Below are 25226 nucleotides of genomic sequence, written 5' to 3' on the forward strand. Positions count from 1 at the left end.
CTCCTGGAGAAGGGGGACAGTTCTCCCACCGAGGCGACCAGACAGAAACAGGACCAGTTCTCAGGTGCCCAGTCTGCTGAGGCCAGTTCTCTCAGGTCTCCTCTTCATGGTATCATTGGCAATAGACATCAATACAGATCCTGGTCATGACAGGACCATGGACTCAGACATGGTCCTAGGCACAGATGTCACCATGCCCCAGATGACAGCTCAGGACACCCAGATTGGCATGGCCTCAGCAACACTGTGTCCTTCAGACAGCAGCGTGGCCTTGGGTGGGCATACTGAAACCTAGGCATTTGCATGGCCATTGGTGGTAACATGGGCTATGGACAGCATCACAGACCCTGACGGCAGCAGGGCCACAGACCCAGACATGGCCCTCAGCCACAGCCCAATTCCAGACATCTGAATGGCCCTAGGTGACATCACAGGCCACTAATATTGGTATGGCCCTGGTGGCAGCATAGCCCCTGGACATCAACATGGCCTCAGGTGATGGAGAAGATCCCAGGCATCCCCATGGCTTTTTCTTGTAACACAGGCCATGGACAACATTACAGATCCCAGTTGTTTTAGGATCACGGACCCAGACAAGGCCCTCAGCCACAGATGGGGCTAGGACATCACCATGGCCTCAGGAGGCAGCATAGGCCACCCATATCAGCCTGTTCCTCCCTACCTTCGCTTCTTCAGTTCTGGTCTCTCCAGTGTATGAACCACTCGACTTTCCTTCTGTCCCTTTTCCCCGCCACATATCTGCTCATTGTAGTGTTGCCTGCTATGGCTGTCTTCTGTCTTCTTGCCTGACTACCCAGGACATGGGGCCTACTATACACTTTTTATTACTTTTCTGCATAGTGTAATTCCCTTCTTCCTAAGCGAAAAGGAAAAACATGTATAGTTCACATCTTAGACTGATGCTAGGTGTTCCATACCAAGACTGTTTATCATTGGCAACTACACTTCCCTGATACAGAGTGATTAGGCCAGAAACATTTAAATTACTTTCAAGAAAATACTTTCTTCAATCATGCAATTTTACAGTAAGGACTTAATAATGAAAGATACTAACAGCACACAGGAGGACTCATTTCAAAGAACCAAGCCCATCATATGAAAATAATGTCTGTATTAATTTTAATTTCACCTAAGCATGTAGACAACTAAGTAGTTATTTGGTGAGGGGTATGGTACTGTTAGAGAGGGATATAAACCACCAACAAAAGTAAGAGGGTGGGGAAGAGGGAGAGGAAAATGAGGAAGAGAAAGAGGAGGAAGAACAGGAAATTTCAAGGACAAAACATTAGCTCTTACAATTATTTAAGAAATGGTTCATTCCAGTTAACTGAAATTTTTTGGAAAACTGTGCTTCACTTTTCAGTATTCAAACTCACTTTTCCATCTCCTGTGTACTGTCCACCCCATCTACAAATGATGGTTTACATAAATTAAGTCTCTTACTTCTTTGTATGGTTCTATTGAAGATCACCTATTGGTTCAGCAAGGAAAAAAAAAATTATTGGTAGATTATAGTCTTACAGAAGGGTTTAAAGGAATTGCCAGGAGACTTATTCATATCCCACAGAATAATCAAAAGAATTGTGCAATTGTGGCTTCATGTTACTTTGAGGTTGAATGGTTGGCTGCACAGATTGCTTCTCTCACAGGTTACATAGTCTCCTTCATGCTTGTCAGTGATAACTCGTACCACCCTCTCTCTTGATGTCTCACTGTCTTACTCTGCTCTAGCTACTATAGACTTCCTTCTTTTTTCTTGTAGTATAATGGGTTCTTCTTTGTTCATTCTTAGAATGTAGATGCTTCCCTTCAGCTGGTCTTCACCAAATAATAGGAGCTTATTCTTTAAAATAACTGAGCAGAGGCAGCTGAAGAGATGATGGCTCAGGAGTTAAAGGCACTTCCTACTCTTGCAGAGGACCTGAGTTTGATCCCCATCACCCACATGGTAGATTGCCAGAACCACCATCTAGAGCTCATTTCCTGGAGATGCGATGCTCTCATCTGACCACTGAGGACACCAGCCCCATATTTGGTGCACATATTATACATTCAGGCAGAAGACTCATGCACATAAAATATGTATATTGAGAAGAATTTCATGTGCATAATTTAATCTGGAATCTCTTTATTTTAACAAGTAAAATCTCTGTAATATATAATAGTGTCTCAATTGACATCTTCCTAAAAGTAGATTTAGTGGGACAGTGACTTATTTTCCTGTGTCTTCTCCTAAATTATCTTTGAGCTCTTAGAAGTCAGATGGTGCTTTGTCTTGTTCTTAAGTCTAAGTCTCTTGAGGCCAGACCAGCATAGGCATTTCGTAAATATTTGTGGTATTTCATGAGGAGAATCATATGCCTCCGAAGATTCAAGGGATAGAATACTTGTCTTATGTCTTCAAGGCTTTGAAGCTCAATCCTACATTCTAATAAAAATAAATTAGATACCACTATAAACATAAAAGCAGAGCCTAAGTCCTCCAGCCTAATTTGGGAGTAATAAGTGCAGTGGTAGAATGCCAGAGTTTACATCTTTAATGTGTGTATGTGTGTGTGTGTGTGTGTGTGTGTGTGTGTGTGTGTGTGTTTAGTACTTGAGTTCCTCCCAGATCCACCCTCACTTCCATACCCATCCAAATTTGTACAGTCATTTTATCCTTTTTAACAGCCATTAAGAAGTCCAGTTTGTGTTCCTGGTGTGTGTTGTGGATGTGTGTCCTTCCACTTGAGCACGTTTAACTTTACACTCTTAGAGAAAACTGACTTACCCTCTCCCAATAGCTATCAATTGTCAAGAAATGTTTTGCTGAAGTTGGAACTTCATGACAACCTCACCTCTCTATGTCGGTATTTTGTCTGTCTTGAACTTGATGTCTTATGCATGCTATCACAACTACAGTGTTCATGTGTGCATCTGTCCAGTTTTGTCTAAAGACAATGTTTGCTTGTGTTCATGCAGTGTCTCTGACTTTAATGTTTTCTCTGCCTCACTTTTGATATAGACTACCAGGCCTTGGGAGGAGGGGTGTGATATACATGAGCATCAATGTGAATGCTAGGAAATGAACTCAGGTCCTCTGAACAAGCAAGTATTCTTTTCTGAACTGTATTTCTAGCCTCTCTTTTAGAAAAACATTTATTTTGTATTTTGAGAATATAATATAATTTTATAAATGCTCCTTTCCTCCTTCATGTATCTCTTTTTGCTCCCTTTCAAATTCATATCATTCTTCATCAATTGTTGTTGCATACATATTTTAAAATGTGTGTGTATGTCTAAGTATATAAATATATTATGCAGTCTAAGTATATAAATATGACATCATAGTATCTTGTGATTTTACTTGTATGTATCAATCAATTCACATCATACCATTTTGTTATTAAATTGGCTGACCATTTGGTATTAGATAGCTAGTTGATATACTCTTCTGTGGGGAAGACTATTTCTCCTTACCTTGGCATTCCTTAGTTTTCTGCAGCTCCTTGCTTACAGCTGAAGCCTGACCTTTTTTGAAAGCACTGTAATGTGTCTATTGGTGTCTCCCTTGTTCAGCTCATGTATAGTCAGTTATGCTGACGAGACATTATGAACGCAGCTTCTCACACTCCGAGAGACACAATCTCCCTGTTCCTCTGGTTCTTACAATTTTTCTGTCCCTATTTTGCAAAGGTCCCTGAGTCCTCAGTACAGTGATGGATTGTAGATGTGTAAGTAGGGAATGAGATCCACAACTCTGCCTTTTGACTGAGTGTGATTTTCTGTAACTGTCTACATATGTTGCAAAGATAAAGGGGAAGAGCATTGTACAAGTTATTTGAAGGGAAGGATTGTTGTTCTCCTCCCTTTTTCACCCCAACCCTCTACCTCAGTAATGGTTCTTTTATACCCACAGATAAATGTAGTCCTACAGCTCTTGAATTGACCTTCAAAACCATTCAACAAGAACGAAATCATGCCTGGTACCCAGAACTAATGACAATTTTGGAGTAGAACCTCCACCCACCACTTTGCAAATCTGGCACAATCCCTAACTGCACTCTCTCATTTTTTTTTCTAAATACTTGGTTTTTATTTTTTATTTTCTTTTTTATTATTATTATTAAAAATTTCCACCTCCTCTCCTCCTCTTGTTTCCCTCTCCCATTCCCCCACTTCCCATCCCACTCCCTCTCCAGTCCAAAGAGCAGTCAGGGTTCCCTGTCCTTTGTAAAGTCCAAGGTCCTCCCCTCTCCATCCAGGTCTAGGAAGGTGAGCATCCAAACAGACTAGGCTCCCACAAATTCAGTACATGCAGTAGGATCAAAACCCAGTGCCATTGTCCTTGGCTTCTCAGTCAGTACTCATTGTTCGCCATGTTCAGAGAGTCCAGTTTAATCACATGCTCCATCAGTCCCAGTTCAACTGGCCTTGGTGAGCTCCCATTAGATCAGCCCCAACATCTCAGTGGGTGGGCGCACCCCTCACGGTCCTGACTTCTTTGCTCATGTTCTACACTCTCATTTTTAATTTTTAAATCTTATGCTTTATAATATAAATGAGGCTCTTATATACTACATGAACCACACTGGCCACAAAACAACACCTCTTTTAGTCTAGGTTTTATTTTATTATTTTATTAATTTTTGAGACCACATCTTACTGACTCACACTGTATGGAACCCCATATTGTTCTCATGGCTATGATCTTCCTTCCTCGGTCTTCTGAGCTCTGGGACCATAACTGAACACCAACACATCTGACCTTTCTGAAAGCAATCAAGATCAAATAAAATATTTGCTTGTTATTATAAAGGTGAATTTAATTACCAGGATTGTTTTAAATTTTATTTTTTCTCATTAATTCTTTTTATATAAAAAGAGAAGAAGGGTAAGGTAGGATAATGAGGAGAAGGATATATTTTTTTACAAAGCACATAACGTGTATGTTTAACTGTCATTAAAGTCACTGAAGTAAGCTAAGGATGAGAGAAATAGTCTTCGGCAGAGAAGATATCCAATACCACATGTTCAGTCCTGCAATCATTCATACCAGTAAAATTACAAAGACTGAGCAGGCTGTATTTGCATATTTAAATAAAGAAGAGACCATGAATTTGAAAGAAAGTAAATAGGGGTATATGAGTGGTTTGGGGTCAAAAAAGGGAAGGTGAAAATGATATAAATAAACCATAATCTCAAAGAGTAAGATAAATAATTTTAAAAGATTAAATCAAGATTAATTTAATTTCACTTCATAAAAATACTATTTATAATACAGTTATCAAAACCACACAGAAATCTCACAATGAAGTACATTTCATTTATAATTAATGCATAGAAATGAAGGATGAGTTTATTGTCTTAGATGTCTGTGGGAAGATAGGCACTTGTTCTCCCTAAGTGCCAATTAGCACACAAGTTCAGCTTAGCAGTAGATACCAACCTCCCTCACACTGTTCCTTTAGTATACCCCCTGGGTCTTAAGTGATAGAGGGCTTGTCCTGCATTTCTGAGGCTCAGGTTTAATCCTCTGCATGGCAAAAATAAATAAAATAGTAGGGAGTCTCCTGTCTGAGAATTGGACTTTGATCAGAGGCAGCATCCAGACTTGATCCCTTGCATCAGGACAAAGAGGCAAAACAGAAAGCAAAGCCAGGCAATGGTGGCCCATGCCTTCAATCACAGCACTGGGGAGGAAGAAGCAGGAGGATATCTGTGAGTCTGAGACCAGCCTGGTCTACAAGAACTAGTTCCAGGAGAGGCACCAAAGCTACAGAGAAACCCTGTCTCAAAAAACAAAACAAAACAAAACCAGAAAGCAAAGTTCTCAGCCAAGACACAGTATCTTCCACTTCAACAAATGCCGGGGGCTGTTCTACACCTTCATAACTTTAGTACAAAGACAAGTGTTGTTGTAAATCTCAGTTTTCCACCATGTAAGTGTTTACATTTTTGCATATACTGCGTGTGAAGTACTATTAATATATGGAGTGAACATATAGTTTGTCAAAGAATTTACACATACACACACACACACACCACCACCACCACCACCATCACCACCTTTACCACCACCATCATCATTACCAGCACCATTATCACTACCACCACCAGCAGCAGCACCACCAGCACCTCCACCACCACTATCATCACCAGTACCTCCACCACCACTATCATCACCAGTACCTCCACCACCACCATCACCACCACCAAAATCACAACCATACTATCAAATTGGGAAACAACAGAAACATTAATTTCCACACTCCTATAGGTTAGCACACCAAGATCAAGGTGTATACAGGTTTGCTCCTAGCCTCACTCTGACTTTGTGATGAGTTCCTCCACACTGTGTCTGTGTATGTTCTTTCCTCTGTGTATGCCTGATGCCTGTCATGGGTTTTTTGTTTGTTTGTTTGTTTGTTTGTTTACCTTTCCTCTTCGTGTAAGCACACCAGTAAGTTTTGCTTAAGGCCCACTCCAAAAGCCTCTCTTTAACCTAGTTTTAAGACGCCACTGCAGGGAGCTTGCATATGATGTTAAACCAGAGGGTGGAATACGGTTCAGTTCAAAGCACTGAATGTCTGCATTAGTGCAGATGTGGGAATGTTTACTATACTATGTAGCATTTATGTTTTGTTTTGTTTTTGAATTCTATTTCCATTTCTATTTGTTAAGTTGATGTAGTACAAACTAGCTTAGCCTGAAACAACTTGAGGATTGTTTACAGTTTGATTTTACTTGAATAAACTAACAATAATACATGAATTTTCAAATACTTATAGTTAATTGTTTCTAAACATACTACAACTATTTGAACAGAAGCAATTACAGTAGATGCTCAGGGAAATATAGGAGGAGTAAGTATGTCTATAATGCTTTGGAGAATGGATTTTGTCTAGCTTGCATAATGCCATGCACAAAGATAACTACTTGTAAGTTGAATGACCTCAGGAAGGTTGTAGGATTTCATCAAACCACACAAAATTGTATTGAACCAATACATTTATTGTCTTATTTGTTAAATACATTTAACAAATTTTATATCTTCTTGAAAATGCATAATAACAAATCATATTTGCTTAATATTGTTTTTGTTTTACTTTATGTATCCCTAGAGCCTACAGAGGTCAGACAGCATTTTTATATTTGCTGACAGCACATACAAAAATTATACACATAAATTTACAATGGTTTTTTTTACTACTATTTACTACATATGTAGTGTTTCAGAACTAATATATTATGTTTTATGGGTGTTGTTGGTCTTAAGGAGGACAACCCCATAAACCTTTGTTTTCAGATTGGTAGAATAAATCTTAGTAGCAATGGAGACTTAACATATTTTTAGCATGGTAACTCTGAGGGGATTCAAGCAATAGTAACTATAGGGAGAAGATGGATGCTGTATTTAAAAGCAAAACATTACAACTTTGTATATAATACTTAATGCATTAAAATTAATTTTAAATATAACTTTATGAAGATGATGAAGACCTTTAAAATGGAAATGGCAAATGCCCTTAAAGAAATGGAGGAAATGACAAACAAAAAATTGGAAGACATTAATAAATCTCTCAAAAAAACAAAAACAAAAACAAAAACAAAACCCACCAATCAAACATGTAAAGCAAAGAGTTCAAGGCTTGAAGTCTGAAATAGAGGCAATAAAGAAAACACAAACTGAGGGAATTCTAGATCTGGAAAACCTGGGTAAACAAATGGGAACTACAGAGTCAATGATAACAAACAGAATACAAGAGATGGAAGAGAGAATCTCAGGGATTGAAGATACTGTAGCAGAAATACATTCATCGGTCAAAGAAAACATTAAATCTAACAAATTCTTAACATACAACATCCAGAAAATCTGGGACACCATAGAAAGACCAAACCTAAGAATAATAGGGTAAAAGAAGAAGAATTCTAGCTCAAAGGTACAGAAAATATATTCAACAAAATCATAGAAGAAAACATTCCTAACCTAAAGAAGGATATAGTTAAGAAGATACAAGAAGCTTACAGAATACCAAATAGACTGGATCAAAACTAAAATCCCCTCACCATATAATGAAAAATGCAAAACATACTGAAAAAGAAAGAATATTAAGAGCTGCAAAGGAAAAATGTCAAGTAACATACAAAGGCAGACCTATCAGAATTACACCCAACTTCTCAATGGAAACCATGAAAACCAAAAGGTCTTGGGCCGATGTGCTGCAGAAACTAAGAGACTACAGTTGTAAGCCCAGACTACTCTACCCAGCAAAGCTTTCAATCACCATTGATTAAAAAAAAATAATTCCATGAAAAAAATAGATTTAGGCAATACCTATCCACAAATACAGCCATATAGAAAGTACTAGAAGGAAAACCTCACCCCAAGGAAGCTAACTGCACACACAAAAACAAAGGCAACAGAATACCTCACACCAGCAACACCCAAAAAAGGAAAACACTAAGCACTATCACAGAAAAATAACAGGAATTAACAGTCACTAGTCATTAATATCTCACTATCAATGGACTCAATTCACCTATAAAAAGACACAGGCTAAGAGAATGGATACAAAAGCAGGATCCAGCCTTTTGCTATATACAAAAAACACCCTGAACCTCAAAGACAGATATTACCTTAGAGTAAAAGTTTGGGAAAAGATTTTCCAATCAAATGAACCCAAGAAACAAGCAAGTGTAGATATCCTATTATCTAACAAAATAGATTTCAAACTAAATTCAATCAAAAAAGATGGAGAAGGACACTTTATACTCATAAGATGAAGTCTCAATCCTAAATATCTATGACCAAATATAAGAGCACCCACATTTGTAAAAGAAACATTACTAAAGATTAAATTAGACATCAACCCCACACATTAATAGTAGGAGACTTCAACACTCCTCTCTCACCAATAGACAGGTCAATCAGAAAGAAACATGACAGAGAAATAAAAGAACTAACCTATATCATGACTCAAATAAAATTAACAAACATCTACAGAACATTCCACCAAAACACAAAAGAATATACCTTCTTCTCAGCACCTCATAGAACCTTCTCTAAATTGAATGCATACTCTGCAACAAAGCAAACCTCAACAGATACAAAAGAATTGGAGAATCCACTGTAATTTATTGAATTGCCATGTTTTAAAATTAGAATTTAACAGCAACACTAATTTCAGAAAGCCTACAAACACATGGAAATTAAACAGCGTTCTATTAACCACCCCTGGGTCAAGGTAGAAATAAAGCGAGAAATTAAAGATTTTACAGAATCCAATGAAAATGAAGGCACAATGAGTCCAAACCTATGTGATACTATGAAAGCAGTGCTAAGAGGAAAGTTAAAAGCCAAGTACCTACATAAAGTGGAGAAAGCTCACACCAGTGACTTAATAGCACACCTGAAAGCTCTAGAACAAAAAGAAGCAGACTCACACAGGAGGAGTAGAAGACAGGAAATCAAATTGAGGGCTGAAATCAATAAAATAAAAGCAAAGAAAACAATACAAAGAATCAATGAAACAAAGAGCTGGTTCTTTGAGAAAATCAAAAAAATAGACAAACCCTTATCCAAACTAATCAGAAAGCAGAGAGAGAATATCCAAATTAACAAAATCAGAAATGAAAAGGGGGACATAACAACAGACACTGAGGAAACCCAGAGAATCATTAGGTCATACAATAAAAAACTGTACTCCACAAAATTGGAATATGTATGAGAAATGAACATTTTTTTGGGATAGGTACCACATACCAAAATTTAATTAAGAACAGGTGAACAATTTAAATAGGCCTATAACCTGAAAGGAAATAGAAGCAGAAAGCCTTCAAAAGAAAAAAAAAAATGGCCAGATGGTTTCAGTGCAGAACTTCAAAAAAGAGTTAATACCTCTACTCCTCAAAGTGTTCCACACAATAGAAGGAGCATTGCCAAATTCTTTTTATGAGGCTACAGCTACCCTGATACCAAACCACAAAAAGACTCAACCAACAAAAAGAATTACAGACCAATCTCACTCATGAACGTACATACAAAAATCCTAAATAAAATACTGGCAAATCAAATCCAAGAACACATCAAAAAATTATCCATCATGATCAAGTCAGTCTCATCCCAGAAACAGAGGGATGTTTAAACATATGAAAATCTATCAATGTAATCCACCATATAAATAAACTAAAAGAAAAAAACATATGATTATCTCATTAGATGCTGAAAAAGCATTCAACAAAATCCAAAACACCTTCATGATAAAGGTCTTGGAGAGATCAGGCATACAAAGACCATATCTAAACATAATAAAAGCAATATACAGCAAGCCAACAGCCAACATCAAATTAAATGGGGAGAAACTCAGAACAATCCCACTAAAATCAGGAAAATGACAATGCTGTCCACTCTCTCCATCTCTCTTCATCATAGTTCTTGAAGTTCTGGATAGAGCAATAATAATATAACAAAAAGAGATCAAGGGGATTCAAATTGGAAAGGAAGAAGTCGAACTTTTGTTATTTGCAGATGAAATAATACATAAGTGACCCAAAAAACTCTATTAGAAACTTCTGCAGCTGATAAATACCTTCAGTAATGTGGCAAGATACAAGATCAAGTAAAAAAAAAAAATCAGGAGACCTCCTATATAGAAATGATAAAGAAGCTGAGGAGGAAATCAGAGAAACATCACCCTCCACAATAACCACAAATAACATAAAATATCTTGGGGTAACACTAGCTGAAGAAGTGGTAAAACCTGTTCCACAAGAACTTTAAGTCTTTGATGAAAGAAATTTAAGAAGATACCAGAAAACTGAAAGATCTCCCATGCTCTGGATCAACATAATAATAATGGCAATCCTACCAAAAGCAATCTATAGGTTCAATGCAATCTCCATCAAAATCCCAACACAATTCTTCACAGACCTTGGAAAAACAATATTCAACTTCACATGGAAAAAATTTTAAAAAAAAGGGTAGCCAAAACAATCCTGTACAATGAAAGAACTTCTGGAGGCAACACCATCCCTGACATCAAGCTCTATTACAGAGCTATAGTCGTAAAACAGATTGGTATTGGAATAAAAACAGAGAGGTTGACCAATGGAATCAAATTGAAGACCCAGATATTAAACCACGTACCTATGAACACCTGATTTTTGACAAAGAAGCTAAAAATATACAATAGAAAAAGAAAGCATCTTCAACAAATGATGCTGGCATAACTGGATGTCAACATGTAGAAGAATCAAAATAGATCTATATTTATCCCCATGCACAAAACTCAAGTCCAAACAGATTAAAATCCTGAATATAAATCTGACCACACTGAACCTGATAGAAGAGAAAGTGGTAAGTAGTATTTCATGCACTGGCACAGAAGACCACTTCATAAATATAACCATTGTAGCACAAACACTGAGAGCAACAATAAATAAATGGGACCTTCTGAAACTGAGACGCTTCTGTAAAGCAAAGGCCACAGTCAATAAGAAAAAAAAAAAAGCCTACTGAATGGGAAAAAAATCTTCACCAACCCCACATCAGACAGAGAACTGATCTCCAAAATATATAAAGAACTCAAGAAATTAGACATAAAAATTTCAAATAACCCAATTAAAATGGGGTACAGAATTAAATAAAGGCTTCTCAAGAGAAGAATTTCAAATGATCCAAAGACACTTAAGAAAATGTTCAACATCCTTAGCCATCAAGGAAATGAGAATCAAAACAGCTCTAAGATACAATTTTACGCCAGTCAGAATGACTAAGATCAAAAACACCAATGATAGCTTCTGCTAGAGAGGATGTGGAATAAGGGGAACACTCATCCATTGCTGGTGGGAATGCAAACTTGTAAAACCACTTTGGAAATCAATATGGTGGATTCTCAGAAAATTGGGAATCAACCTAACTCAGGACCCAGCAATATCACTCTTGGGAGCATATTCAAAAGATGCTCAATCATACTACAAGGACATTTGTTTGACTACATTCATAACAGCATTATTTGCAAAAGCCAGAACATGGAAACAACCTAGATGGCCCTCAACCCAAGAACTGATAAAGAAAACGTAGCACATTTACACATTAGAGTACTACTCAGCGGGGAAAAAAAAAACAATGACATCTTGAAATTTGCATGTAAAATGATGGAAATAGAATAAACCATCCTGAGTGAGGTAACCCAGACCCAGAAAGATGAACATGGTATATACTCACTCATAAGTGAATACTAGTTGTAAAGCAAAGGATACTGAGCCTATAGTTTATGATCCTAGAGAAGCTAAGTAACAAGGTGAACCTTAGGAAAACCATACCTAGATTCACCTGGAAAGGGGAAATAGACAAGATCACCTGACAAAATTGGGAACATGGGGGTGGAAGAACTAAGAAGGGCAGAAAGGGAAGACAATGGTGTTGTAGCAGGCTGCTTGTGGGTTCCCGCCACCCAGAATCAAAATAATCACACAGAAACTGTATTAATTAAATCACTGTTTGGCCCATTAGCTCTAGTTTCTTATTGGCTAACTTACATCTTAACCCATTTCTATTAATCTGTGTATCACCACATGACAGTGGCTTACGGGCTAAAGTTCCAACCAGGGTCTGTCTCTGGCAGCTCCAAATTGTCTCTCTTTCACTCTACCTCCCTTCTCGCCCCATTCAGTCCAGTTTTCCCTGCCTACCTAAGTTCTACCCTATCAATAGGCCAAGGCAATTCTTTTATTCATCAACCAATAAAAGCAACACATAGACAGAAGGACCTCCCCCACAAGGGGAGGGAAAGGGGGAGGAGAACGTGAGGGAATGGGATAGTTGAGATGGAGGAAAGACCAAGATGAGAGCAAGGAAAGAGATATTTTGATTGAGGGAGTCATCATGGAACTAGCAAGAAACCTGACACTAGAAAAATCCCCAGGAAGCCACAAGAATGACCCCAGCTAAGACCCTAAGCAATAGAGGAGAGGGGCCCAAACTGGCGTTGACCTGTAGTAAGACTGATGCATGTCTTAAATATCACCATAAAACCTTTATCCAGCAACACATGGAAACAGAAGCAGAGACCTGCATCAGAGCACTGGACTGACCTCTCAGAGACCTGCATCAGAGCACTGGACTGACCTCTCAAAGTCCAGTTGAAGGGTGGGAGGAGTGAGAATATCAGTAAAGAGGTTAAGACCTTAAGGGGTACACCCACTGAAACGGTTTACCTGAGCTAATGAAAGCTCACCAACTCCAGCCAGACAAGGAAGGAAACAGCATAGGTCCAAACTAGTCCCTCTGAATGTGGGTGACAATTGGATGGCTGGGGCAGACTGCAGAGCCACTGGCAGTGGTACCAGGATTTATCCCTACTGCTTGTCCTGGATTTTTTGCAACCCTTTCTCTTTGAATGGATACCTTGCTCAGCCTAGATATAGTAGGGAGGGTCTTGGACATTCCCCAAGTCAATGTGACTTACCCTCTGTTAGGAGTGGATGCGGGTGGGCTTGGAGGGTGGTAAAGGAGGAGAGAGAGTGGGAAGTGGGATTGGTATGTAAAATGAAAAAAAGATAGTTTGTTTTCTTTAAAATAATTAAACATTGAGTCTTTTTGTTTTCTTAACCCTAATCTAATAAAAGCCATAATTATATCTATAAATAGCACTCTATATACTCACTGAACAAACAATGCCCTCCTCATTCTATTCTTAGATGCAAATAGATTCTTATCTCTTCCATTCTTAGTTTTTCCAAGTAAACAGAAAGGAATTCTCAGAGAGGGAGTGAAGTGGATTGTTAAGTATTCTGAGATAAGAAATTCAGTAAAGGCTGTCTTCCAGTTGGCATATTTTCCCAAATAAGTATCAAGACAAAAAAACAAATAGAGGTATAATAGAATTCTGGGAGGAAGGAATTAAAAGTAGGAAAATAAGTATTTTGTTTCATCTTCTAAAATATATTAGGAGATATAGATACTTCTCAACTAATAAATTTTGGGGTTCTAAGATTTCATAAAAAAGTTGAGAATACTGTTCTTCAAAAATGGAACTCAAACACTGTCAAGAACGTCAAGAACATACAATGAGCCAGGCGGTGGTGGCGCACACCTTTAATCCCAGCACTCCGGAGGCAGAGGCAGGCGGATCACTGGTAATTCAAGGCCAGGCTGGTCTACAAGAGCTAGTTCTGGGACAGGCACCAAAGCTACAGAGAAACCCTGTCTTGAAGGAAAAAAAAAGAACATACAATGACCTATGTCATGGAGAAAGGAATCTACCATTCTTCTACTATATGGTCATAGCCTTAAAACAACTGCTGCCATTGTATCACTATACCATAGATTATGTCACCTATCATCTCTCTTCAGAGAAGCTCTTTTCCCCCAGTGTATGGCAAATAATGAAGAGACTCACACCTGAAGAATTTGTAGAGAATAAGAAACTTTGAGTGCTCAGACATAATGAGATGTCCATATCCCACCACACCCTTAATCTCAGGGATCTATGCAGAAGAGAAGGTGTTAAGATTGTAAAAATTGGAGGTTCTGGATAACTGCAAGGAAACAATCCTTTCCAGACACAACAGAGTAATCGTGCATATGAACTCACAGAGATTGTCAGTTCATATTGTGATTGCACAAGACCTGCAAAATTTCAAGCCAGGCAAAAATCCCAGCATGGAGGAGGGGAGAGGGAAATAATACCCACCCCTATCTCAAGAACTGTTCATATTTGATAGCTTTGGGTGAAGGAAAGTCAGTTTACATTAATGGTGTAACAACCGGAATAAGGTCCACACTTAAGGACAAGCCCAATGCCTAGAAGTAATTGGGGTACCAACAGGACCCATGAGCTTAAAAAAGAAATAGAGAGTTGGAGGGATGAAGGTAGGTGGATGAAGAGACAGGTAGGATATGGGAGGAGTTTATAATAAGCTGAATATGATCAAAATACATTGTATAAAATCCTCAAAGAATTAATAAAAACATAATTTTAAAAATACGGAGAATAGCAAGTGGTAAAAATTATATCAGGTACTTATTGTCTCCTAACTTTCCACTTACGCTGATTAGTAAATTTTGTTATGTATATTTTTGTTGTGGGATAATCTTTTTGTGCATTGTGAATATGTGTCTCTTCCAAGGCATCTTCTGATTGGTTTAATAAAGAGCTGAATAGCCAATAGATGGGCAGAAGGGAACAGGTGAGATTTCTGGGGGAGGGGAGGAACAGGGATAAGGAATCAGAAAGGCAGAAATTTGCCAGCCAGACAAAGAGGAAGTGGGACACACGGTACTGAACAGAGGTAATGAGTCATGTGGCAGAACATAGGTGGATATAAATGAGTTAATTTAAGTTTTAAGAACTAGTTGGGAAGAAGCCTAAGCTAAGGTCAGGCTTTCATAATAAATAATAAGTCTCCAAGCCATTATCTGGGAGCTAACAATTTAAGGAAAGTCCAACTACATATTGTACCCCTCAAAATACATTTAATATTTCTAATCTACTGGGCATCATTAGCCTAGCCCATCTTAAATGTGCTCAGAGTTCTTCCATCACACTAACATGCATATTTAACAGTAAACCAGTGAGGATTCCCAGTCGCGTACCAAGCAATCTACTGAAAGCGAAAGCCGATAGGCTGCAAAGTTATAGTCTGTTTTACAGCTCACACTGCAAGTGAAAACTCTTAATTTAGAGGAAGACCTTTACATTTGTGTGGTTTTTGTTTTGTTTTGGTTTGCTTTGACATTTGTCAACTTGCCAACTTGAAAAAAGGGTGTGTTAAATGATGTACTGAATCCAGAAGATTCTCTATGGGAAAGTCTGTGGGAACATTTTCTTGATCTATGATTGATGTGGGGATCCCAGTACACTGTGGACAGTGCCAGCCCTGGGCAGGAACTCCAGGGCGCTATATAAAAGGAGTCTACGTAAGCCTCATACAGCAAATCAGCAAGTAGCACTCTTCCATGGCCCCTGCTTCAGGTCCTCCTTCCACATTCCAACCCCGATTTTCCTTCACAAAGATCAGTGAGGGGGCATGGTAGCTGAGTGAATCTTCCCCTGTCCAGCAACCGAATCAACAAAGAAAGTCAAATGAACATAATATTAAACAAAAGACAGTGGTGAAAGTTGAGGAATTATGAAAGATCATGCATTGAAAAAAGAATAATCACTAGAAGCATCAAGAAACTTAAAGCACAGAAAAAGAGAACTAACTTTGATGTTTAGAAATATTCTTTGTTTTCAGGGACATTGCTGGTTTATGAAAATTCTGCCTGTTCTACTCTTTTTTCCCCTTTGTCAGTACCTCTCACTTTGAGTTCAGATTTGAATCTGGATGACAAATGAACAGAACTGGAAAGTTTACAGCTTTTACCATCTAATCCTTTTCCTTTCTAGAAAGAGTAAATAGAGTTATGTATCTCTGATAAATGTTCAGAAGACCAGAACGTGGATCAGAGAGAGTCTCTGATAGTCTAGCAGTAATCTAAGCCTAATGACAATCTCATTCATCTGAATTTAACAACTGTGGTTTTAAGAAACAAAGAGTGATTGACAGGGCATGTGATTAATTATCTCCAGATTTGCAACGTTCCTGAAGTGAACTGGAGAGAAAGCCCTGATGGCCATGGGCAGCCAATGGGATCTTTCATTATTGGGGGAACTGGGTGTTCTTCCCCTCTTGGGAATGGAAGCTCTGGCTGAGAGCGAGGAGCCCTTTGCCAAGAGGGAGGAATCCACCTCCTTCAGGTTTCCTCATAGCAGAGATTCTTCAAAGAGGCACTCACCGGTTGGTTCTTTTGTTCCTCCTTGGCTCTATATCCACCCGTGAGAATAGGATTCACCTGGTCCACAGTAGGTATCGTCAGGGCATTTTACACAGTCACTGATTCTATTGGAAAGAATTAACTTGCCTACTACTATAAGAGTTTCAGTGACCTGGCTGGGAAAATGCAAAATAAACTATATTAGCCTTTGTACATGAATATTTAAAAGGCTTTTTTTATATAGGAACAAGGATGTTCCAATAAGCACAATTAAGAAATGAAAAGATGTTTCATTTTAACTTTGGAGTGTAGATGCTCAGTAAACTTGCAACTGTTGTTGAGATCCAGATTCAAGCAGTTGACATTTCATGATGGGAGACCAGCTGTCTTTAGCAACGAAGCTCACCACATAGTCTTGGTATTGTTATAGGTTATAGTAGTAAAGTTGCATACACACACAATCACAGCACCTGGGTAACATCCGAGCCTTCCAATTGTACAGCCCTTGTGTTACTTACTCTGTTTTACATGTTAGGGAACTACAGCTCAGAGGAAGGAAGTGACTTGCCCAAGGCAAGTAACTGGTGAGTCAAGTTTTGGATCCAAAGCTGGTTCATTTCCATTATGCTGTAGTCACACAGACAGGAATAGCAGCAACAGACCGCCTGCCTCCCTGGCCCGTTTTCCTTACACTGAGGTATGACAGATTCTGGTTTTTAAAGTTAGGACAGTAATATATAGACCTTGCTCTCCACGGTCACTACTTTTATTGAGCAATGACAATGTGATAAAAGTTAGTAGTCAATAGTTGTTCTATGAGTTACAAATTATTTTATGAGAAAAGGGGGAGAAATTCTGACTTTAAAAGTGCCAAGATTATACAAAGTTCTTTGATTTCATGACTTTTTTTTCCTTCCTATGTATGTGGAAACCCTGAGAATTACTGAAATCAAATGATTTGATTGTGGCTTCAGTTGTTTTCTTAAATTTATTCTTCCCTTATACTATATATACAACCACAGCCTCCCTTCCTTCCCTCCTCCCAATGTGCCCATATCTACTCCTCCTCCATTTCCCCTCAGAAAAGAGCAGGCCTCCCAATGATATCAACCAAACACAGAACAATAAGATGCAATAAGAGTAAGGACAAACCCCCATATTAAGGCTGGATGGGGCAACCCAGGAGGAGGGAAAGGGTCCCACAAGCCGGTAGAATAGTGAGAAACACCTTCACTTCCATCATTAGGAGTCCAACAGAAACTCCCAATGTCCTTTACATGGGAAATCTAAGCCAACAGTGAAAGATGAGCTGTCTTATAGAATGTACACTTTGTAGAATGAGAAAAACAAACAGTGTACTTGAAAAGGTCACATATATTTATAATGTGTAACAACTTTTTTTCTTTGCAGGAAGGCCAAATAACAAAAGAATGAATTTAATTTAGCAGAAACAGCATAATTTAGATATGTATGGGCTACGGAAAGTTTAGTCTTGAGCCTTTACTCTTTAGGAGGAGTGTGGTATTTGGTAAGGATAAAATAATCTTTTGATTGAGAATTATTTTTGTGGCTCTAGGTAGGGATGGAATCCAGGAGCTCTCACATGCTAGGCAAGTGCCTCATCACTGAACTATATCTGGAGCCGAAGGGAAGTTTTAAAAAAAAAAAGTCATTATATATAAGACATACGTTCGTTCACTGTTTCTGCTTTTACCAGTGTTTGAAGGGAAAAGAATACCGAGTTTGTAGTCACTATATAGTCATTAAGTCCCACTTGGGAATATCTACAGATGGAATTCACACAAACCCCAGGTTCTCTCGTTAGACACAACCTTCCCCAGATGTGGAAATCTTTACATTTTTCCTGATGGATAGGACAAGGAATCTGTCTATGTTTCCCGTCCCCTCTCACTTATGAAGGGAGGTCAGTTAGGTTAGAGAGAGACACGTTTGAAGATGCCGTAGCATGCCTGGCATCACAGGGGAGCTCATATTATAAGATTAAACATGATAGGCCCCCAGTGGGGTCCTATCTCTAGACTTCTGGAATGACTATCATGGAAACATATTACTGTGCTAGAAATAGGCATTATCTGCTTAAATATGATACCTTGGCAGGATCTTATAGGATGGAAACTAAACTGGTGCCGTCTAAGGAGTCTAGCATGAGCCTGAACAACTGGTTCTGTGTGTGTGTCACCCTATGTATAAAAGTGAGCTGCGGCTCACACGATCAGTCTTAGAGCACCAGCTGAGCAATGCACAGAGCAGACCTGTAACTGACTTACATCACCTTCAGCATGAAGACAGACCCAGTGCTACTGCTTCTGACCCTGGCTCTTTATCTCACACAAGGTGAGCAGTTTACAAACACTGAAAGTTTCTTGCCATAGATCTCAAAGCTTGGGGAAGTGGCTTTTCTTCCCCATTCCCCACTTAGAGAGAGAGAGAGAGAGAGAGAGAGAGAGAGAGAGAGAGAGAGAGAGAGAGTGTGTGTGTGTGTAATACTTATGTATGTATATAATATGTAGACTAATGTATGTATATATGTATATGTATGTGCGTGTATATAACACATATGTAATTATATACAGAATGTTAAAATCTCAAACTATCCTTAATAATGAAAATGGTTTGAGAATAATTGAACTTTTTTTCTGTGAGAGGCCCTTCTGATAATTTTATACTAGCTCTGAAAAGCCAATAGATTATTTTGTATCCAAGCATCCAGTTTGTTCTACCTATAGGCATTAGACACTTAAAACTGGCATGCAATTACTTCATGTATTTTAAAACTATGTGGGTAAGTGAATATTAAAAATAAATTATATTGACTGTTCTAGTTTGGAAACAATATTTCCTTTTACATTTATTCTATCTTAAGATTCTAAATGAATTGAAAGTATTGTTCCTGAAGAATTAAGGACTTTCGTGAGAGCTAGAAAATAAATTTTCTAATTTTGTGTTTACTTGTCAGGATGACATGGGCTACATAGATTTACCTTTCTCTGACCAGTCCTTTTACAACACTGAACTTCAGATATAAAGCTATTGAGATCATTATACACAAATGATGTAGTTTCATAAAATAAATCTAAGGTATAAGATATTAAGTTAATGAGTGCGTAATAGGTCTATGACTTTAATTAACCTTAGTTTCTGACAGAGCTCTGATTTTGCTTCTGTAATAAGGAATTAGAATAGCCAGAGTTCAGAAAATGAAATTTTATATTATATATATATATCATATATATAATATATATACTATATATATTATATATACGTGTATATATAGTTTAAGCTTTGTACTACTTGGGTGTTTTAAGTTATATTTAAATTGGTACAGTGTATTTGGCATATGCACTGTGCTACCATCTGTCAAGGAGGAAGGCTGTCTCTCACTCTTCAGTGAGTTATGGTGCGACGTAGATAATCTGGTAGGTTTAGTACAATGTGAGCATTGGGTCCTTGTGACAGTGCCATCATGAGATCTGTCACCATAAATCTTAATGCATTCAAGATAATTTGTGGTTGTAGACTACATTATCAGTGAAACAGTAAGAGCCTTGCACTGAGTGAATCATATGTCTAATTTATTAAAAAGTTTATATCTCTTAACCTTGTTTTCTGCATTTTTGTCTCAGATGCCGTCAATGGGGATTCAGTTCAGGTCAGTCTTGCTTCTTCTCATTTAATTCCTTCAAAGTTACCAAAAGAAAATTGATTTTTGGCCAACATTTTCATGTTAATAATACAGACAACATACTGACAGGCATTAATAACTTTTGTTAAATATGTAAAAACAGACCTTTATGGATAAAACATTAATATTTATCTCTCTGTCTCTTTCTTAGTCTCTCTGTCTCTCCTTCTCTCTCATTATATTATTTATATAAGGCATTTGTAAGAGACAATCTACCATACTAAAATAGTACTTTAAAACTCCATAGACAAACATAAAATAATCAACCAAGAAATTGCTATTTTTCCACTCAACTAGTGAAAAATCCAGGATACTATATATGCATTTTAGGTAATCATTATGCAAAGAAATATGTGTCTGTGACAGTACATAGTCATCACACACACACGCATACACTCACACACACATATATAATTAAATACGTATGTATTTAATAATTCTGATCTCTTTTGAAAAACCAGTATTTTCTGAAGTAAACAATAGACATAAAACTCATGCCTTCTGAAACTTTAGTTTTTGTGACAGGTAAATTGCAAAAATATATGGCTCTCTCAATAATAGTGCTAGGGAAAAAAAGAGTAAGATATAGAATATTCCAGGAACTAAAGGAGGTTTCCATTTCTAAATGGGAAAAAGATACAGAGTGTTCTATGGTGAGAAAGCGTGGGAACAAGGATCAAAGGCCAGGAGAGATCTTAACAGCTTACAGCAGCCCTGGTAGAAGCACCTGCGAGGGCAGAACCCTGGATCCAGGAAGGTATTCAGGTGATTATGACAGGCCTGTTATTGAGAAACAAAAGAACCTCCTTGTATAGAAATACATTTTATATCTATTTGAAAGGTAATTGAAAAGGCCATGTCTTTGTCCTGTACATATTTTATCTTTGTCCACAAGCTGCTCTGTATGCCATTGCTGTATCATTTGAAACAATATTGTATGTGAAGCTAAATTTGTTACATCTCTCAAAGGCCATGAAAATTAAACAAAGGAATTAAGTAGGTTTTCTTTCTACCAAACTTCTTTTAAAACATTATTAAATTGTTTGTATCTCACTGTAACTGGTTTTTAAGAAAAGAAACGTTGTTCTGTAAATATTCTAGAGGATTTCACATAGATAGCCTCTATTATTTCACCCAAGTTTGGCTAGTCGGTGATGGCTCATGAGACTTTGCCAAAGTCTGGGTTTTAGAGAGCAGGAAACACGTTAAAACCTCAGATCACAGGAAATGGTTGAAAAATTTGCACTGAATTTCTTTGATATCATCGAATTCTACTGTGTTGAAAATCTTCTTGAAAACCACAGGTTTAGCTACCTTATATGGAAATAAAAGGCAAGATGCACACAAGAAAACAGTCTTCACTCTGGGAAAGTTTCCGAGAATACTCTTTGAATATTGTCCCCCAACAGATAACTCTTCATGATGCTGGGATCTTTGCTGTTCTCCCGAAAATTCATTAACTTGAGGTCTTCCTAGCATCATAGAATCTTGTTGAATATTTCAAACATGAGGCAGAACACCATGGACTGGCACTGTCGCCACCAGAAAGGATCTTATATATAGGCTCAAATCTGTCATTGGAGAAGGGTCATTATAAAGCCAAAACAAATCTGTTAGCATTGCAATACAAAAATGGGAGCAAGGCCAGCTCCTGGAGGATTTGATTGCCAGGTAGGTGGATGGACAGAAGACAACAACAAGAGCACGTGACATGAGGTGGATCCAGTTTGTTTCTGAGATGTGGAAAAGGAGAATACCTTTGGTGAAACGAAAGCAAGCCGAGGGCTTGGAGTTGCAAGGCAGAGTCATCTCCGTGGCTCTGAGTGATGACATCTCAGTCTGGATCTGCTCCAGTACCAACCTTCTATTTTTTGATCATTTTAAGGACACTCAGTTTCCCCCAAGGAGAAGCACATTTAGAGCTTTCCATTTGTATGGTCTTTCACTGCATCCCAGGGAACTAGATTGGGGTATTTAAACCTCAGCAGAATACCAATGGCCCATCTCTGAGCACACTGAACACTGTGAATAAGTTTCTTAACTTACTGTTCTCAAAGGTGGATCCCTTAAGGAATTACATCTAATTATGACATTATGGAGTTTAACTGTGACATCATAAGTCAACACTGCTTAGAATTGATGCTTTTTTATGATTTAACTATTAAAATTATTTAGAGTTTCATTCTAGTATTATCATTATTCCTTTTTTCTATACATGCTGTCCAATATCTACATTCCAATAATAATGATTTTATTGTGAAGATACTAGGCTTTCTAGCCTTTCTGCTATAAGGTTTTGAAAGCTTTATAGAACCATTCACATTTGGCAATCTAGGAAGTAAGTTTCTAAATTGGTGTAATACATCAACAAGCCACACATCAGATCTCAAGATGGCCAGCTCCTTTCTGTTACCATAAATTGCTACTTCATCTCTCTGAGAGATCACTAAACAGGGATAACAGTCAAAGATGTTTTAACAGGTCACCCTTAGCAAGATTTCCCAGAGATGGGTTGGTCTGCTTACTAATTGTTCTGTAGGTAGCTGAAACTTCCAGACATATTTAAGAAGCTGGATTAGATAAAATGGTACCCATTCTTCTCTGTGAGCTTCTCAGATTAGCATGCTTCTGCTCCTTTACTAATGTATTGTCGTCTTGAATTTAACAGTAATCTCAATGAATGATTGTTGATGGATTCAATTATTATAAAGTTTTGTAGAGTCCATAGACTCCTATGATCAATTCCTTGGAAGAGGTATGTTTGATAGTTGGAACAAAAATTAACTTTATTATTTTCCTTCTGATGGAAGTATCTAGAACAGGATTTGTTTAGGGGAAAAATCTAAAGAAAGCATCAATGGCAAATTAGGCAAGTTTGATCTAAGGGCCTAGTAAACTTTGCTCGTTGGTGAAGATAGCATTTTGAATGAGTGCTCACTCCCCCAGCACAAATGAATGTGCTGTTGATTTTCACATAGACTTCAGTCCTAGGAAGGACAAAGTAACACAGAGAGCAGGCTGTCAGTCAAACACACTGAGCACAGAATGAAAACAAATTTTCCTCACTTCAGAGACGTTCCACCATCCTTTCCTGTGGATTCTAAAATTCAAAATGGTCTCCACGCAGCCTTTTAAACTTGATAAAGAGGGACCATTGGCATTTACCAAAATGAAGTCCAAATCAAGACGATCACAACATGTCTTTGAGGATGTTATACAGATAAAGGTAGTGCTAGACAGTGTGCTGGAGGTTAAAATGGAATTCCAAGTACCAAAGCCTGTCCTAACTCTTTGGGAGAAGAGTCTTGAATTTTCAGCCCCAGTAGCGCTGAAGTAGTCAGCCTCTAATATAAGGCCAAAGGATCTGGAATTTATCCTGGGAATGAATCATTATAGAAACTTGTCTTCCAAAGATGAAGGAACATTTTGCAAACATTTGATAACTGCTAATATTGCTAAGAGAAATGCAGTAGACATTTCAGAGTATGTGGCAGGGCCCCTTGGTAGAGTCCAGTGCTCATACACTTACTCCCAGTATTCCAGCAATCCTCTCACGGTCTAGTGGCTACTGCTACTGTTTCACTACTCACTAGTATTTAATGCATCCACTTAGCTTATTATTATTATAACATCCAGTGTCACCATAACAATAGTAAGAAAGGAAAATATTTTACTAAATGAGTATTTATAACACGTCTTCATACGTTTTTCTGTATAATCAGTTGTATCAAATAAACACTTATTAGGTGAGTTTACTGTTTCTAATGGGCAAGTCGGAATCATTGTTTTGTGTTGTTTAAACTGACTGAATGACTTCCTCTCATGGGCATGATGCTATTAAATAAGGTTGTTTTATGAAGTTCTTAAATTGTATAACTATATTTTTCTCTAGGACGTATGTAGAAAACTTCAAGCATTGATGAAAATCAATAAGCAGTTGTGTTCCGAAAGCAACGAGCCTACTCCAAATCCCTATGGCTCGGACAACGAATTATGCATCTTTTGCAAACGGATACTGTGAGTAAAAATCCTTTGCCTTGCACATGTTCAAATGACCAGCTAGCCCCTGAAATAACGAGGGCATGAAGATGGTCTGTTTGTAATTTTTCGTTCACCTTAATCTTCTTTTAAACCTAGGCGAGTAAAAACACAGGGTGAACAGACCATTCTGGCACCTCCCATCAGATAAAACTGGATAATTGTCACTCACACACAGAGAAAGACTTTAATGATCACTCAATGAGATTTCAAAGACCTGTCAGGGAGCCCCATGCAAATAGACTAGCACCCTATAGTATTCTCAGGATTGTGGTTCCACTTTGAGCTTCCTGTTTCTCAGATACCACGAACTTAAGACAGATTCCTGGGCCTGTTAAGACTTGACTCTGCCTTGTCTGAGAGGTCGAGCAGATTCTCTGAGGAGAAAGCAGACTGGTCTGGTGGCTGCCAGCCAGCAGAGAGATTTGTGGAGAATGCATTTAGACCCATTCAAGTGCCAGGGAGAACAGGCTAAGATTGTACGAAGGTGTGGTGGACTAAAATCTCAACACAGCTTTCACTGCTCGGCTCAGAAAGAATACTGGAAATTTACCAGGATTATTACTCAACGTCTCAGCATCTGTTCAACGTTCCTGAGCTTGATTCCTTTCTCTTCAACGACAAACAGAAGGCAGTAGAAGGTTTGCATTATCAGTTCTAAATCCTGGAACCAGAGTATCACAATTCTTTTTAAGATTCTTTTTGAATATTTTTTGTAGT

At 38.0% G+C, this 25226-nt stretch overlaps 1 protein-coding gene across 1 annotated transcript in view; it reads left to right on the forward strand.

Moving 5' to 3' along the window:
* The first annotated feature begins 23580 nt into the window (after nt 1–23580).
* Spink5 (serine peptidase inhibitor, Kazal type 5) overlaps nt 23581–25226 on the forward strand; it is a 56603-nt gene continuing 54957 nt past the window's right edge. Inside the window, exons 1-2 of the mRNA XM_013349415.1 lie at nt 23581–23736; nt 24361–24485. Of these exons, the coding sequence (XP_013204869.1) occupies nt 23581–23736; nt 24361–24485 (281 nt within the window). The remainder of the gene's footprint in view (nt 23737–24360; nt 24486–25226) is intronic.

Source organism: Microtus ochrogaster, chromosome 18 (genome assembly GCF_000317375.1).
Source record: "Microtus ochrogaster isolate Prairie Vole_2 chromosome 18, MicOch1.0, whole genome shotgun sequence".
Lineage (NCBI taxonomy): Eukaryota > Metazoa > Chordata > Mammalia > Rodentia > Cricetidae > Microtus > Microtus ochrogaster.